Raw genomic sequence first — 17773 nt, forward strand, 5'->3', positions numbered from 1 at the left:
CGTGTTTCAGCCAAGAAAGAGCCAAACCAGACGACCGGGAGGAAGTGGGATGCAACAAGGATCAGTAAGCATGGAAATTAGGAAACTGTATTCTTAAGTCCAGAGGAGTACGATTCTGGAAAAAGGATTGATGACCTAGAATTAAAATTCCAGAAGACACTCATATAGACATGTGGGGCATGCGAAAATTCAGAAGGAGCTAGAAGTTACTACAGTTCTTGTCTAGTGCCTGGAGACGATAGACTGGCTGAATATAAGAGCGATAAAACTCTAGACTGACACATTTTTAAGTCTCAACGTGGGTACCCTTTGGGAACCACTAAATGAATTGGAATAGAAGGTAAAATTTCAAACAGATTGAGGAAAAAGTGGATCAAAGGACATTTGATGAATCAGACAAAAGGTGTCGGGGTGGTGGGAGGGAGGCTAACGGAAACAAGGAGAGTGCATGACTCACTGGAACCGCTAAATGAGGAATCAGTGATTTGACGGCAGTGTCCTTGGCTTCCTCCTGGCTTTAATGGGAATATTTTAAATGTTTCACCATTAACCAAGATGTTTGCTCTAAGTTTCTCATAGATGTTTAAGTTGAGTTAGTTCCCATCTTTTCAGAGTTTGATAAATGTTGTATTATGAATTTTTGTATTTTTGTATTTTATTAAGTAGCCTCTTATTGGCTGGTTTTCACTCCTTTGTAAACGTCCAAATAAAATACAGATAACTTTTTACATCAAAGATTTTTCTCTTGTGTATTCAATCCTTCTAAATAAACCGTTCTCTTCGGACTTATTTTATACAACAGTTCTTTCACTAAACTTTCACAAATCGCAAATATAAAATGTGTTTACTAAAAGCAGAAAGGAAGGTAGAAAAATGGCTCCAGTCTCTGTTCTCCATTCATATCGCATCTCTCCCCATAGTCACACAAGTCTACACCAACAAACGTACACATTAAGAGCATCGTTTGTGGCTCGCTTTTACAAACACCTGGCGTGCCATGTGCCAGGGGTCCTGCTGAAGTGACTATAAGGTCCAGGCAGGCAACACAGGTGTGGTCAGGAGCACAGCCTCTGTGGAGTCCGTGCGTCTCCAAACTAGGAACAGGCGACTTCGTATTGAAGCATGGCATGGATCACAATGAGCACTGTGCAGTGGGAGCTGCTTCTTGGCTTGCCATTGGGGTCTGTCATCCATAAGCCAGAAAGCCCCCTTGCAGTCATCCCACGCACATGTGCCACTCTCTTCCTGCTGTATATCTGTCTGGAAAGAGGCACAGGTTTTACATTCCGCAGGTGGCGGTCTGCTGATACGCCACTTCCAGGACATTTCCACCACCAGAATGCTTCACTAAACATGTGTACGTGGAGTAAGACAGGGTCTCATTCAGTCATCCAGGCTGGAGTGCAGTGGTGCAATCACAGCTCACTGCAGCCCGCACCTCCTCAGCTCAGGTGATCCTCCAACATCAGGTTGCCAAGTAGCTCAGACTGCAGGCAGGCACCAAGACCCCTTGGTAATTCCTCCGGGTTTATTTATTCATTTATTTATTTATTTATTTATTTATTTTGAAACAGACTCTCACTCTTTCACCCACGCTGGAGCGCGGTGGCTTCGGCTCACTGAGAACTCCATTCCCGGGATTGAAGCGATTCTCATGTCTCGCCCTCATAAAAATAGAAAAATTAGCCAGGCATGGTGGTGGGCCACTGTAGTCCCAGCTGCTCAGGAGTCTGAGGCGGGAGAATCCTTTGAACCCAGGAGGCGGAGGTTGCAGTGAGCCCAGATTGCGCCATTGCAGTGATCCGAGATCATGCTATTGCACTCCAGCCTGGGTGACGGGAGCAAAACTTTGTCTCAAAATGGACAAAAGAGAGAGAGAAGTTATCCCAATAAGAAAGATAAACGTTTTGAAGAGAAACTTCACAGAAGAATCTATGGGTTTGGTCAGTGAGCACACGAAATCCCAATCAGGATGAGAATATGCAAATAAGCATGGAGCATCCTGTGGTGCCAGGGAGAAAGGAGCCGCCCAAAACCAAACAAAACCAAAAGCCACAGCGATGGGAGGTTGACAAAGGGACACGCAAGCCAACTAAGGGAGCTCCCGGTGGCCAAAGCTGGCGACACTCAGTAACAAAGTAATTAACTAAATAATTAATAATTAAATAGTTGAGTCATATATTTGACAAAATAATTAGTTCAATTATTAAATAATTCATCCCCTGAAGTATTGGAGTGTAAACCAAAGCATACAATAGGTGTCCATGAGTCCATACGGATATAAATAAGTGACTAAATCAACAACCATGTGGGGGAGAATGGGAAAATCCTCCACACAGGAGAACTCCACAGAATTTCGGTAGCTCTTCCCCCGCACGGAGATAAAGCAAAACTTCCCTTTTATTTAAGTATAGGCCCCAGGTAGCGACTTCCAAAAAGTACAGTAGAGAAAGAGGTGGGAAAATCACTTGATGGTGGAGAAACCTAATCAACACTGCCCCAGCCAGGTGACCAGGACTAATAGCAGCAGTGATAAGCCGGCTTGATGGTGTGTACTGTAGACAGGATGGGATGGGAATGGCGCTTTCCCGCTGCAATCTTCCTTACAAAAACATATAATTCCAGTCAGATCACAAGGAATACATCACACGAACTTCAGGAGGGGACATCCCACAATATATCTGATCAGTATTCCAAGTGTCAAGGTCATCAAAAACAAGGCAAGTGTGAGAAACCGTCGCAGCCAAGGGGAACCGTGACGAATTGTAAGGTGGTACCCTGGATGGGGTCTTGGGACAGAAAAGGTATGTGAGGTGAAAACATAGCAAAACCTCACTTCAACAACAAATACAACCCAAAAAAATAATTGGCCCGGCATGGTGGCTTGCGCCTGGGGTCCCAGCTACTCGGGAGGTTGAGCGGGAAGGACGGCTTGAGCTCAGGCCTTCCAAACAAGCCTGGGCACAGAGCGAAACCTCGTCTCTCCAAAAAATCCGAAAATTGTCCCGATGTGGTGGCGCTCACCTGTAGTCCAGCTACTCCGGAGGCCGAGACAGGAGAATCACTTGAACTGATTCTCCTATCTCAGCCCCCCAAGTAGCCGCAGCGAGCCGAGATGGCACCGCTGCACTCCAGCCTGGGCTACAGAGCGACAACCCGTCTCTGTAAAAAAAAAAAAAAAAACAAGGATGCAAACCAACCAAATAACCCACTGCGGGATTCCCCTCCAGTGTCCTGCTGTGTTTCCCGCTGTCTTCCTCCACCCGTGTGTGCGGCCACAGCAATAAAAGCCAGTGGTGTGGGTCTCACACGCATCTCCAGCCCCGTCGCCATCGCGCTGAGCTCGACTCTTTTTACAAAAGGCCACCTGACAACCTCACTTGGCAGTTCAAAAGCCCCTTCAGCCAGATGTGCGCAAGCCAAGCTCCGCAACTTCCCATTCAGAGCAGGTTCTCGGTCCACCTCTGCCTGAATGAACGGGCGGGCTACCAAGGCCGCAGTCTCTTCCTCAAGGGCTGTCCACACTGGGTCTGGCTTTCTCTGGGAAATTTCTCTCCCACCAGGGAACTTTCTCCTCCTCTACCTCCCTCAGTCTCAGTCTAACAGCACCCTGCGCCCAACCCCGAGGGCTGCAATAGCCTTCTTGCCTCTCCTGACTTAATTCTGCGGACCCTGGGTTGGCGCTCCTTCACAGCCAGGCTGGTCGTTTCTGAAATGTTAACCCGCTGCCGGACACCGTTCCACGGTTTTCCGCTGCCTTGGAACAAGACCAGCTCCTGCGCGGACCCTGCCTCCACCTCGCACCACCTCTGGGCCTGGACTTGGCCTCCGGTCCATTGCCAGAATGTGCCGGGCTCCCTTCCAGTCCGGGCCTCAGCACACCCTCTTCACTCCCTTTCCTTTCTCCCTGCCTCTCCCAACCCGGTTCAGGTTGACTAATTTCAAATTTTATGTTCCAGATTTCAGCCCAGATATCCCCCCTTTGGATGCTTTCCTTCACCGTGCTCAGATCTAAGCTAATCGCATCTTCCTATCAGCCGCTTTCCGGGCACCACACCCCATTGTGCTGACACTCAAAGGCCATTATGCATTTTGTCCCTCGATGATTAGATTAATCAATCAACCACGGGCGTCTAGAAATGGCGGCATCTCAGAAGGGCCCCATTTGACTGGCAGGGGACTGGCCCAATGCGCCTCGCAAGCCCAGCCAGGCCCGCCCCAGCCGGCCCCCCTCTGACCACGCCTGTCCCTTACGCGACTGCCTTGCTGCCATATAAGAGGGACCGCGCTCGGCCTCCAGCAGTCGGCTTTCTGCTGGGCTCGGAGCCAGAACCTGCTGCGTGCTCCCTCCAGACTCCCTGGCTGCGGGTGGACTACCTCAGAGCTACAGCGGTGAACCTGTGGACACCTCCGACTCCTCGGGCCTCTCTTCGTCGAAGAGTCTCCTAATTTTCAGATCTCCGGAGCCAGCTGTGGGAAGATCAGGTGTGTGTCTGGGAGTCCCGGAGGGGTGGACAGATCTTGGGTGGGTGCAGCTGGGGACAGAATCCTCATTCCCCTAGAAAGGCCACGGCCATCCCCCTGCCTTGTCACCTCTGTCTTCCTAAATCCGTTCTTGCTCTCTTGTTTTTCTCCCCAGCCCCTCCCGCCGATTGCTCATGGAGGAACCAAGGCCTTCGAAGCGACTTCGCTCCATGGCCCCTAATCAAGGTACATCAAACGCCTGCCACTCTCTTTTTAATTTCGTTTGTTCCCCAATTCTTCCCCAATTGTTTGAATTCAAACTCAATCGAGCATTCTCTGTTTCACCTTCTCCTAGCCTGCCTCAACCTGGGCTGGTTGTTGGAAGTCAGCTCCCAGGTTCCACATCCTCTGGCAAATTCCCTTCCCTCTTTCGAACTGTAATCCCATTTCCCAAATCTGAGATTTGCTGTTGTTGTCGCTGTTTCCTTCTGTTTCGTTTTGTATTACTGTTTCTCCGTAGCAGAGCGAGTCCTCACGCTACGTCTTGACCTAGGATAAACCGCTACTTCCACCTTGTTCTTTCCCGGAGGAGTTGGAATTTTACCGCTGTTGCCACGTTGTTCTCCAAAACATTTCCCTTCCTACGCTGAGTGTCCTAAATCTTTTAATCTTGTCTAGTTTGACAGATGCAGAACAATAAAGCATCCACTGAAAGCAAATTCTTTAACATCTTGCTGGTCTGAAACATCTTCATTCTCCCCTCCCAGATTCTTTAGTGAAACTTTGGTTGGACAGGACACTTTAGGTGGGAAATTCATTTCCCTTGAAATTTCGAAGACATTTTCTGTTATGTTCTAGACTGAACTGCTGCTTTTGAGATGTCTGATTTTTGAGACATGTGGAATCCTAGCCCTTTCCATGTGACTTTTCCTTTCTCTGTCTCCCGCTCCCTACAGTCTTTTAGAATCTTCTCTTTTTCCTCAGCACTCTGAAATTTTGTGGTGAAATGTCTCAGCCACAACATACCTCTAATTCTCTTATATTTCATCCTTCTTTCCATCCTTTTAGGTTTTTGCTTTGTTCTGTGGGAGATCTTCTCAACTTCATTCTCCAATTTCCATGGAGAGTTTTGTTTCTTCTCTGACAATTTTAACTTCAAAAATCCCTCTTTTCTCTGAGTATTTATTTTTAAAAGTATCCTATAACTGCTTGATGGGTAAAATTCCTTCTATCTCTCTCTGCTCACGCTCTGCTTCTCTTTTAGCCTCAGGTGGGCCTCCTCCAGAGCCAGGCTGCTGTGTTGCGGACCCTGAAGACTCCGTGGAAGCAGATGGGCCCGCACAGCCAGCCCAACCCGCAAAACCCATCGCTTACGTGAAACCCTTCAGATGGCAGCCCCCAGCTCGCCCAGAGTCACCCCGTCCTGCAGAGAGAGGCCGGCGCCGGGGAGGAAGCCGGCGGCCAGGGCGAGGCCGTGGCAGAAGGGCTGGGCCCCGCGGGGACGCTGGCCAGAGACAGGGGGCAGAAGGCGTGATGGGACCGGACGTGCACATCCCACTGGACCACCATGGAGAGCCAGGCCACCAGGGGGAACCGGAAATCACGGAGACCGCAGCCTTCTCTCTTTCTGAAACAGGTCCTCTGCCTGGAACTGTGCAGGAAGGCCCTGGCCCCGACGTGGCGCAACCTGAGCTGGGGTTTCAGGAGCCGCCCACTGCTCCTGGGCCTCAGGCTGTTGACTGGCAACCCGCGTTGACCCTCTATCCCTGCATCGGGTTTAGGGCTCTGGGTGACTCAGCTGTTTTACAAGTCATTCAAACCCCCCACGGCACCTATGTGCAAGGGGTCCCAGTGTTCCTCACCGACATTGCATATTGACCACTATCCGCCACCCACGTTGTTCCCAGCCTCCCTTTCTTCCACCTGGACGTTCCCCCCAGCCCCACTTCTGCTCCACTCCTCCCCCGACTGGACCTGAAGCCTGAGCTTCCCCTGAACTTAGAGTACGCAACTTACAATATGCAAGCTGCCAAACCCCCTTTCTGTACAAGGCGATTGGAATGGAACTGTCATGTACAGTGAAAGTACACGTCACGTGTTTCAGCCAAGAAAGAGCCAAACCAGACGACCGGGAGGAAGTGGGATGCAACAAGGATCAGTAAGCATGGAAATTAGGAAACTGTATACTTAAGTCCAGAGGAGTACGATTCTGGAAAAAGGATTGATGACCTAGAATTAAAATTCCAGAAGACACTCATATAGACATGTGGGGCATGCGAAAATTCAGAAGGAGCTAGAAGTTACTACAGTTCTTGTCTAGTGCCTGGAGACGATAGACTGGCTGAATATAAGAGCGATAAAACTCTAGACTGACACAGTTTTAAGTCTCAACGTGGGTACCCTTTGGGAACCACTAAATGAATTGGAATAGAAGGTAAAATTTCAAACAGATTGAGGAAAAAGTGGATCAAAGGACATTTGATGAATCAGACAAAAGGTGTCGGGGTGGTGGGAGGGAGGCTAACGGAAACAAGGAGAGTGCATGACTCACTGGAACCGCTAAATGAGGAATCAGTGATTTGACGGCAGTGTCCTTGGCTTCCTCCTGGCTTTAATGGGAATATTTTAAATGTTTCACCATTAACCAAGATGTTTGCTCTAAGTTTCTCATAGATGTTTAAGTTGAGTTAGTTCCCATCTTTTCAGAGTTTGATAAATGTTGTATTATGAATTTTTGTATTTTTGTATTTTATTAAGTAGCCTCTTATTGGCTGGTTTTCACTCCTTTGTAAACGTCCAAATAAAATACAGATAACTTTTTACATCAAAGATTTTTCTCTTGTGTATTCAATCCTTCTAAATAAACCGTTCTCTTCGGACTTATTTTATACAACAGTTCTTTCACTAAACTTTCACAAATCGCAAATATAAAATGTGTTTACTAAAAGCAGAAAGGAAGGTAGAAAAATGGCTCCAGTCTCTGTTCTCCATTCATATCGCATCTCTCCCCATAGTCACACAAGTCTACACCAACAAACGTACACATTAAAAGCATCGTTTGTGGCTCGCTTTTACAAACACCTGGCGTGCCATGTGCCAGGGGTCCTGCTGAAGTGACTATAAGGTCCAGGCAGGCAACACAGGTGTGGTCAGGAGCACAGCCTCTGTGGAGTCCGTGCGTCTCCAAACTAGGAACAGGCGACTTCGTATTGAAGCATGGCATGGATCACAATGAGCACTGTGCAGTGGGAGCTGCTTCTTGGCTTGCCATTGGGGTCTGTCATCCATAAGCCAGAAAGCCCCCTTGCAGTCATCCCACGCACATGTGCCACTCTCTTCCTGCTGTATATCTGTCTGGAAAGAGGCACAGGTTTTACATTCCGCAGGTGGCGGTCTGCTGATACGCCACTTCCAGGACATTTCCACCACCAGAATGCTTCACTAAACATGTGTACGTGGAGTAAGACAGGGTCTCATTCAGTCATCCAGGCTGGAGTGCAGTGGTGCAATCACAGCTCACTGCAGCCCGCACCTCCTCAGCTCAGGTGATCCTCCAACATCAGGTTGCCAAGTAGCTCAGACTGCAGGCAGGCACCAAGACCCCTTGGTAATTCCTCCGGGTTTATTTATTCATTTATTTATTTATTTATTTATTTATTTTGAAACAGACTCTCACTCTTTCACCCACGCTGGAGCGCGGTGGCTTCGGCTCACTGAGAACTCCATTCCCGGGATTGAAGCGATTCTCATGTCTCGCCCTCATAAAAATAGAAAAATTAGCCAGGCATGGTGGTGGGCCACTGTAGTCCCAGCTGCTCAGGAGTCTGAGGCGGGAGAATCCTTTGAACCCAGGAGGCGGAGGTTGCAGTGAGCCCAGATTGCGCCATTGCAGTGATCCGAGATCATGCTATTGCACTCCAGCCTGGGTGACGGGAGCAAAACTTTGTCTCAAAATGGACAAAAGAGAGAGAGAAGTTATCCCAATAAGAAAGATAAACGTTTTGAAGAGAAACTTCACAGAAGAATCTATGGGTTTGGTCAGTGAGCACACGAAATCCCAATCAGGATGAGAATATGCAAATAAGCATGGAGCATCCTGTGGTGCCAGGGAGAAAGGAGCCGCCCAAAACCAAACAAAACCAAAAGCCACAGCGATGGGAGGTTGACAAAGGGACACGCAAGCCAACTAAGGGAGCTCCCGGTGGCCAAAGCTGGCGACACTCAGTAACAAAGTAATTAACTAAATAATTAATAATTAAATAGTTGAGTCATATATTTGACAAAATAATTAGTTCAATTATTAAATAATTCATCCCCTGAAGTATTGGAGTGTAAACCAAAGCATACAATAGGTGTCCATGAGTCCATACGGATATAAATAAGTGACTAAATCAACAACCATGTGGGGGAGAATGGGAAAATCCTCCACACAGGAGAACTCCACAGAATTTCGGTAGCTCTTCCCCCGCACGGAGATAAAGCAAAACTTCCCTTTTATTTAAGTATAGGCCCCAGGTAGCGACTTCCAAAAAGTACAGTAGAGAAAGAGGTGGGAAAATCACTTGATGGTGGAGAAACCTAATCAACACTGCCCCAGCCAGGTGACCAGGACTAATAGCAGCAGTGATAAGCCGGCTTGATGGTGTGTACTGTAGACAGGATGGGATGGGAATGGCGCTTTCCCGCTGCAATCTTCCTTACAAAAACATATAATTCCAGTCAGATCACAAGGAATACATCACACGAACTTCAGGAGGGGACATCCCACAATATATCTGATCAGTATTCCAAGTGTCAAGGTCATCAAAAACAAGGCAAGTGTGAGAAACCGTCGCAGCCAAGGGGAACCGTGACGAATTGTAAGGTGGTACCCTGGATGGGGTCTTGGGACAGAAAAGGTATGTGAGGTGAAAACATAGCAAAACCTCACTTCAACAACAAATACAACCCAAAAAAATAATTGGCCCGGCATGGTGGCTTGCGCCTGGGGTCCCAGCTACTCGGGAGGTTGAGCGGGAAGGACGGCTTGAGCTCAGGCCTTCCAAACAAGCCTGGGCACAGAGCGAAACCTCGTCTCTCCAAAAAATCCGAAAATTGTCCCGATGTGGTGGCGCTCACCTGTAGTCCAGCTACTCCGGAGGCCGAGACAGGAGAATCACTTGAACTGATTCTCCTATCTCAGCCCCCCAAGTAGCCGCAGCGAGCCGAGATGGCACCGCTGCACTCCAGCCTGGGCTACAGAGCGACAACCCGTCTCTGTAAAAAAAAAAAAAAAACAAGGATGCAAACCAACCAAATAACCCACTGCGGGATTCCCCTCCAGTGTCCTGCTGTGTTTCCCGCTGTCTTCCTCCACCCGTGTGTGCAGCCACAGCAATAAAAGCCAGTGGTGTGGGTCTCACACGCATCTCCAGCCCCGTCGCCATCGCGCTGAGCTCGACTCTTTTTACAAAAGGCCACCTGACAACCTCACTTGGCAGTTCAAAAGCCCCTTCAGCCAGATGTGCGCAAGCCAAGCTCCGCAACTTCCCATTCAGAGCAGGTTCTCGGTCCACCTCTGCCTGAATGAACGGGCGGGCTACCAAGGCCGCAGTCTCTTCCTCAAGGGCTGTCCACACTGGGTCTGGCTTTCTCTGGGAAATTTCTCTCCCACCAGGGAACTTTCTCCTCCTCTACCTCCCTCAGTCTCAGTCTAACAGCACCCTGCGCCCAACCCCGAGGGCTGCAATAGCCTTCTTGCCTCTCCTGACTTAATTCTGCGGACCCTGGGTTGGCGCTCCTTCACAGCCAGGCTGGTCGTTTCTGAAATGTTAACCCGCTGCCGGACACCGTTCCACGGTTTTCCGCTGCCTTGGAACAAGACCAGCTCCTGCGCGGACCCTGCCTCCACCTCGCACCACCTCTGGGCCTGGACTTGGCCTCCGGTCCATTGCCAGAATGTGCCGGGCTCCCTTCCAGTCCGGGCCTCAGCACACCCTCTTCACTCCCTTTCCTTTCTCCCTGCCTCTCCCAACCCGGTTCAGGTTGACTAATTTCAAATTTTATGTTCCAGATTTCAGCCCAGATATCCCCCCTTTGGATGCTTTCCTTCACCGTGCTCAGATCTAAGCTAATCGCATCTTCCTATCAGCCGCTTTCCGGGCACCACACCCCATTGTGCTGACACTCAAAGGCCATTATGCATTTTGTCCCTCGATGATTAGATTAATCAATCAACCACGGGCGTCTAGAAATGGCGGCATCTCAGAAGGGCCCCATTTGACTGGCAGGGGACTGGCCCAATGCGCCTCGCAAGCCCAGCCAGGCCCGCCCCAGCCGGCCCCCCTCTGACCACGCCTGTCCCTTACGCGACTGCCTTGCTGCCGTATAAGAGGGACCGCGCTCGGCCTCCAGCAGTCGGCTTTCTGCTGGGCTCGGAGCCAGAACCTGCTGCGTGCTCCCTCCAGACTCCCTGGCTGCGGGTGGACTACCTCAGAGCTACAGCGGTGAACCTGTGGACACCTCCGACTCCTCGGGCCTCTCTTCGTCGAAGAGTCTCCTAATTTTCAGATCTCCGGAGCCAGCTGTGGGAAGATCAGGTGTGTGTCTGGGAGTCCCGGAGGGGTGGACAGATCTTGGGTGGGTGCAGCTGGGGACAGAATCCTCATTCCCCTAGAAAGGCCACGGCCATCCCCCTGCCTTGTCACCTCTGTCTTCCTAAATCCGTTCTTGCTCTCTTGTTTTTCTCCCCAGCCCCTCCCGCCGATTGCTCATGGAGGAACCAAGGCCTTCGAAGCGACTTCGCTCCATGGCCCCTAATCAAGGTACATCAAACGCCTGCCACTCTCTTTTTAATTTCGTTTGTTCCCCAATTCTTCCCCAATTGTTTGAATTCAAACTCAATCGAGCATTCTCTGTTTCACCTTCTCCTAGCCTGCCTCAACCTGGGCTGGTTGTTGGAAGTCAGCTCCCAGGTTCCACATCCTCTGGCAAATTCCCTTCCCTCTTTCGAACTGTAATCCCATTTCCCAAATCTGAGATTTGCTGTTGTTGTCGCTGTTTCCTTCTGTTTCGTTTTGTATTACTGTTTGTCCGTAGCAGAGCGAGTCCTCACGCTACGTCTTGATCTATGATAAACCGGTACTTCCACCTTGTTCTTTCCCGGAGGAGTTGGAACTTTACGGCTGTTGCCACGTTGTTCTCCAAAACATTTCCCTTCCTACGCTGAGTGTCCTAAATCTTTTAATCTTGTCTAGTTTGACAGATGCAGAACAATAAAGCATCCACTGAAAGCAAATTCTTTAACATCTTGCTGGTCTGAAACATCTTCATTCTCCCCTCCCAGATTCTTTAGTGAAACTTTGGTTGGACAGGACACTTTAGGTGGGAAATTCATTTCCCTTGAAATTTCGAAGACATTTTCTGTTATGTTCTAGACTGAACTGCTGCTTTTGAGATGTCTGATTTTTGAGACATGTGGAATCCTAGCCCTTTCCATGTGACTTTTCCTTTCTCTGTCTCCCGCTCCCTACAATCTTTTAGAATCTTCTCTTTTTCCTCAGCACTCTGAAATTTTGTGGTGAAATGTCTCAGCCACAACATACCTCTAATTCTCTTATATTTCATCCTTCTTTCCATCCTTTTAGGTTTTTGCTTTGTTCTGTGGGAGATCTTCTCAACTTCATTCTCCAATTTCCATGGAGAGTTTTGTTTCTTCTCTGACAATTTTAACTTCAAAAATCCCTCTTTTCTCTGAGTATTTATTTTTAAAAGTATCCTATAACTGCTTGATGGGTAAAATTCCTTCTATCTCTCTCTGCTCACGCTCTGCTTCTCTTTTAGCCTCAGGTGGGCCTCCTCCAGAGCCAGGCTGCTGTGTTGCGGACCCTGAAGACTCCGTGGAAGCAGATGGGCCCGCACAGCCAGCCCAACCCGCAAAACCCATCGCTTACGTGAAACCCTTCAGATGGCAGCCCCCAGCTCGCCCAGAGTCACCCCGTCCTGCAGAGAGAGGCCGGCGCCGGGGAGGAAGCCGGCGGCCAGGGCGAGGCCGTGGCAGAAGGGCTGGGCCCCGCGGGGACGCTGGCCAGAGACAGGGGGCAGAAGGCGTGATGGGACCGGACGTGCACATCCCACTGGACCACCATGGAGAGCCAGGCCACCAGGGGGAACCGGAAATCACGGAGACCGCAGCCTTCTCTCTTTCTGAAACAGGTCCTCTGCCTGGAACTGTGCAGGAAGGCCCTGGCCCCGACGTGGCGCAACCTGAGCTGGGGTTTCAGGAGCCGCCCACTGCTCCTGGGCCTCAGGCTGTTGACTGGCAACCCGCGTTGACCCTCTATCCCTGCATCGGGTTTAGGGCTCTGGGTGACTCAGCTGTTTTACAAGTCATTCAAACCCCCCACGGCACCTATGTGCAAGGGGTCCCAGTGTTCCTCACCGACATTGCATATTGACCACTATCCGCCACCCACGTTGTTCCCAGCCTCCCTTTCTTCCACCTGGACGTTCCCCCCAGCCCCACTTCTGCTCCACTCCTCCCCCGACTGGACCTGAAGCCTGAGCTTCCCCTGAACTTAGAGTACGCAACTTACAATATGCAAGCTGCCAAACCCCCTTTCTGTACAAGGCGATTGGAATGGAACTGTCATGTACAGTGAAAGTACACGTCACGTGTTTCAGCCAAGAAAGAGCCAAACCAGACGACCGGGAGGAAGTGGGATGCAACAAGGATCAGTAAGCATGGAAATTAGGAAACTGTATTCTTAAGTCCAGAGGAGTACGATTCTGGAAAAAGGATTGATGACCTAGAATTAAAATTCCAGAAGACACTCATATAGACATGTGGGGCATGCGAAAATTCAGAAGGAGCTAGAAGTTACTACAGTTCTTGTCTAGTGCCTGGAGACGATAGACTGGCTGAATATAAGAGCGATAAAACTCTAGACTGACACATTTTTAAGTCTCAACGTGGGTACCCTTTGGGAACCACTAAATGAATTGGAATAGAAGGTAAAATTTCAAACAGATTGAGGAAAAAGTGGATCAAAGGACATTTGATGAATCAGACAAAAGGTGTCGGGGTGGTGGGAGGGAGGCTAACGGAAACAAGGAGAGTGCATGACTCACTGGAACCGCTAAATGAGGAATCAGTGATTTGACGGCAGTGTCCTTGGCTTCCTCCTGGCTTTAATGGGAATATTTTAAATGTTTCACCATTAACCAAGATGTTTGCTCTAAGTTTCTCATAGATGTTTAAGTTGAGTTAGTTCCCATCTTTTCAGAGTTTGATAAATGTTGTATTATGAATTTTTGTATTTTTGTATTTTATTAAGTAGCCTCTTATTGGCTGGTTTTCACTCCTTTGTAAACGTCCAAATAAAATACAGATAACTTTTTACATCAAAGATTTTTCTCTTGTGTATTCAATCCTTCTAAATAAACCGTTCTCTTCGGACTTATTTTATACAACAGTTCTTTCACTAAACTTTCACAAATCGCAAATATAAAATGTGTTTACTAAAAGCAGAAAGGAAGGTAGAAAAATGGCTCCAGTCTCTGTTCTCCATTCATATCGCATCTCTCCCCATAGTCACACAAGTCTACACCAACAAACGTACACATTAAGAGCATCGTTTGTGGCTCGCTTTTACAAACACCTGGCGTGCCATGTGCCAGGGGTCCTGCTGAAGTGACTATAAGGTCCAGGCAGGCAACACAGGTGTGGTCAGGAGCACAGCCTCTGTGGAGTCCGTGCGTCTCCAAACTAGGAACAGGCGACTTCGTATTGAAGCATGGCATGGATCACAATGAGCACTGTGCAGTGGGAGCTGCTTCTTGGCTTGCCATTGGGGTCTGTCATCCATAAGCCAGAAAGCCCCCTTGCAGTCATCCCACGCACATGTGCCACTCTCTTCCTGCTGTATATCTGTCTGGAAAGAGGCACAGGTTTTACATTCCGCAGGTGGCGGTCTGCTGATACGCCACTTCCAGGACATTTCCACCACCAGAATGCTTCACTAAACATGTGTACGTGGAGTAAGACAGGGTCTCATTCAGTCATCCAGGCTGGAGTGCAGTGGTGCAATCACAGCTCACTGCAGCCCGCACCTCCTCAGCTCAGGTGATCCTCCAACATCAGGTTGCCAAGTAGCTCAGACTGCAGGCAGGCACCAAGACCCCTTGGTAATTCCTCCGGGTTTATTTATTCATTTATTTATTTATTTATTTATTTATTTTGAAACAGACTCTCACTCTTTCACCCACGCTGGAGCGCGGTGGCTTCGGCTCACTGAGAACTCCATTCCCGGGATTGAAGCGATTCTCATGTCTCGCCCTCATAAAAATAGAAAAATTAGCCAGGCATGGTGGTGGGCCACTGTAGTCCCAGCTGCTCAGGAGTCTGAGGCGGGAGAATCCTTTGAACCCAGGAGGCGGAGGTTGCAGTGAGCCCAGATTGCGCCATTGCAGTGATCCGAGATCATGCTATTGCACTCCAGCCTGGGTGACGGGAGCAAAACTTTGTCTCAAAATGGACAAAAGAGAGAGAGAAGTTATCCCAATAAGAAAGATAAACGTTTTGAAGAGAAACTTCACAGAAGAATCTATGGGTTTGGTCAGTGAGCACACGAAATCCCAATCAGGATGAGAATATGCAAATAAGCATGGAGCATCCTGTGGTGCCAGGGAGAAAGGAGCCGCCCAAAACCAAACAAAACCAAAAGCCACAGCGATGGGAGGTTGACAAAGGGACACGCAAGCCAACTAAGGGAGCTCCCGGTGGCCAAAGCTGGCGACACTCAGTAACAAAGTAATTAACTAAATAATTAATAATTAAATAGTTGAGTCATATATTTGACAAAATAATTAGTTCAATTATTAAATAATTCATCCCCTGAAGTATTGGAGTGTAAACCAAAGCATACAATAGGTGTCCATGAGTCCATACGGATATAAATAAGTGACTAAATCAACAACCATGTGGGGGAGAATGGGAAAATCCTCCACACAGGAGAACTCCACAGAATTTCGGTAGCTCTTCCCCCGCACGGAGATAAAGCAAAACTTCCCTTTTATTTAAGTATAGGCCCCAGGTAGCGACTTCCAAAAAGTACAGTAGAGAAAGAGGTGGGAAAATCACTTGATGGTGGAGAAACCTAATCAACACTGCCCCAGCCAGGTGACCAGGACTAATAGCAGCAGTGATAAGCCGGCTTGATGGTGTGTACTGTAGACAGGATGGGATGGGAATGGCGCTTTCCCGCTGCAATCTTCCTTACAAAAACATATAATTCCAGTCAGATCACAAGGAATACATCACACGAACTTCAGGAGGGGACATCCCACAATATATCTGATCAGTATTCCAAGTGTCAAGGTCATCAAAAACAAGGCAAGTGTGAGAAACCGTCGCAGCCAAGGGGAACCGTGACGAATTGTAAGGTGGTACCCTGGATGGGGTCTTGGGACAGAAAAGGTATGTGAGGTGAAAACATAGCAAAACCTCACTTCAACAACAAATACAACCCAAAAAAATAATTGGCCCGGCATGGTGGCTTGCGCCTGGGGTCCCAGCTACTCGGGAGGTTGAGCGGGAAGGACGGCTTGAGCTCAGGCCTTCCAAACAAGCCTGGGCACAGAGCGAAACCTCGTCTCTCCAAAAAATCCGAAAATTGTCCCGATGTGGTGGCGCTCACCTGTAGTCCAGCTACTCCGGAGGCCGAGACAGGAGAATCACTTGAACTGATTCTCCTATCTCAGCCCCCCAAGTAGCCGCAGCGAGCCGAGATGGCACCGCTGCACTCCAGCCTGGGCTACAGAGCGACAACCCGTCTCTGTAAAAAAAAAAAAAAAAACAAGGATGCAAACCAACCAAATAACCCACTGCGGGATTCCCCTCCAGTGTCCTGCTGTGTTTCCCGCTGTCTTCCTCCACCCGTGTGTGCGGCCACAGCAATAAAAGCCAGTGGTGTGGGTCTCACACGCATCTCCAGCCCCGTCGCCATCGCGCTGAGCTCGACTCTTTTTACAAAAGGCCACCTGACAACCTCACTTGGCAGTTCAAAAGCCCCTTCAGCCAGATGTGCGCAAGCCAAGCTCCGCAACTTCCCATTCAGAGCAGGTTCTCGGTCCACCTCTGCCTGAATGAACGGGCGGGCTACCAAGGCCGCAGTCTCTTCCTCAAGGGCTGTCCACACTGGGTCTGGCTTTCTCTGGGAAATTTCTCTCCCACCAGGGAACTTTCTCCTCCTCTACCTCCCTCAGTCTCAGTCTAACAGCACCCTGCGCCCAACCCCGAGGGCTGCAATAGCCTTCTTGCCTCTCCTGACTTAATTCTGCGGACCCTGGGTTGGCGCTCCTTCACAGCCAGGCTGGTCGTTTCTGAAATGTTAACCCGCTGCCGGACACCGTTCCACGGTTTTCCGCTGCCTTGGAACAAGACCAGCTCCTGCGCGGACCCTGCCTCCACCTCGCACCACCTCTGGGCCTGGACTTGGCCTCCGGTCCATTGCCAGAATGTGCCGGGCTCCCTTCCAGTCCGGGCCTCAGCACACCCTCTTCACTCCCTTTCCTTTCTCCCTGCCTCTCCCAACCCGGTTCAGGTTGACTAATTTCAAATTTTATGTTCCAGATTTCAGCCCAGATATCCCCCCTTTGGATGCTTTCCTTCACCGTGCTCAGATCTAAGCTAATCGCATCTTCCTATCAGCCGCTTTCCGGGCACCACACCCCATTGTGCTGACACTCAAAGGCCATTATGCATTTTGTCCCTCGATGATTAGATTAATCAATCAACCACGGGCGTCTAGAAATGGCGGCATCTCAGAAGGGCCCCATTTGACTGGCAGGGGACTGGCCCAATGCGCCTCGCAAGCCCAGCCAGGCCCGCCCCAGCCGGCCCCCCTCTGACGACGCCTGTCCCTTACGCGACTGCCTTGCTGCCATATAAGAGGGACCGCGCTCGGCCTCCAGCAGTCGGCTTTCTGCTGGGCTCGGAGCCAGAACCTGCTGCGTGCTCCCTCCAGACTCCCTGGCTGCGGGTGGACTACCTCAGAGCTACAGCGGTGAACCTGTGGACACCTCCGACTCCTCGGGCCTCTCTTCGTCGAAGAGTCTCCTAATTTTCAGATCTCCGGAGCCAGCTGTGGGAAGATCAGGTGTGTGTCTGGGAGTCCCGGAGGGGTGGACAGATCTTGGGTGGGTGCAGCTGGGGACAGAATCCTCATTCCCCTAGAAAGGCCACGGCCATCCCCCTGCCTTGTCACCTCTGTCTTCCTAAATCCGTTCTTGCTCTCTTGTTTTTCTCCCCAGCCCCTCCCGCCGATTGCTC

At 49.7% G+C, this 17773-nt stretch overlaps 2 protein-coding genes across 2 annotated transcripts; both read left to right on the forward strand.

The window, feature by feature from the left end:
* The first annotated feature begins 4658 nt into the window (after positions 1 to 4658).
* Positions 4659 to 6342, forward strand: LOC134728867 (proline-rich protein 20E). Its single transcript, XM_063596024.1, has 2 exons — positions 4659 to 4710; positions 5729 to 6342. The coding sequence occupies exons 1-2, from the start codon at positions 4659 to 4661 to the stop codon at positions 6340 to 6342; spliced, it is 666 nt and encodes a 221-aa protein (XP_063452094.1).
* A 4873-nt stretch (positions 6343 to 11215) lies between these two features.
* LOC129393729 (proline-rich protein 20E) lies at positions 11216 to 12899 on the forward strand. The gene is made up of 2 exons (XM_055097196.1): positions 11216 to 11267; positions 12286 to 12899. The coding sequence occupies exons 1-2, from the start codon at positions 11216 to 11218 to the stop codon at positions 12897 to 12899; spliced, it is 666 nt and encodes a 221-aa protein (XP_054953171.1).
* Positions 12900 to 17773: the final 4874 nt, after the last annotated feature.

Source organism: Pan paniscus, chromosome 14 (assembly GCF_029289425.2).
Source record: "Pan paniscus chromosome 14, NHGRI_mPanPan1-v2.0_pri, whole genome shotgun sequence".
Taxonomy (NCBI): Eukaryota; Metazoa; Chordata; class Mammalia; order Primates; family Hominidae; genus Pan; species Pan paniscus.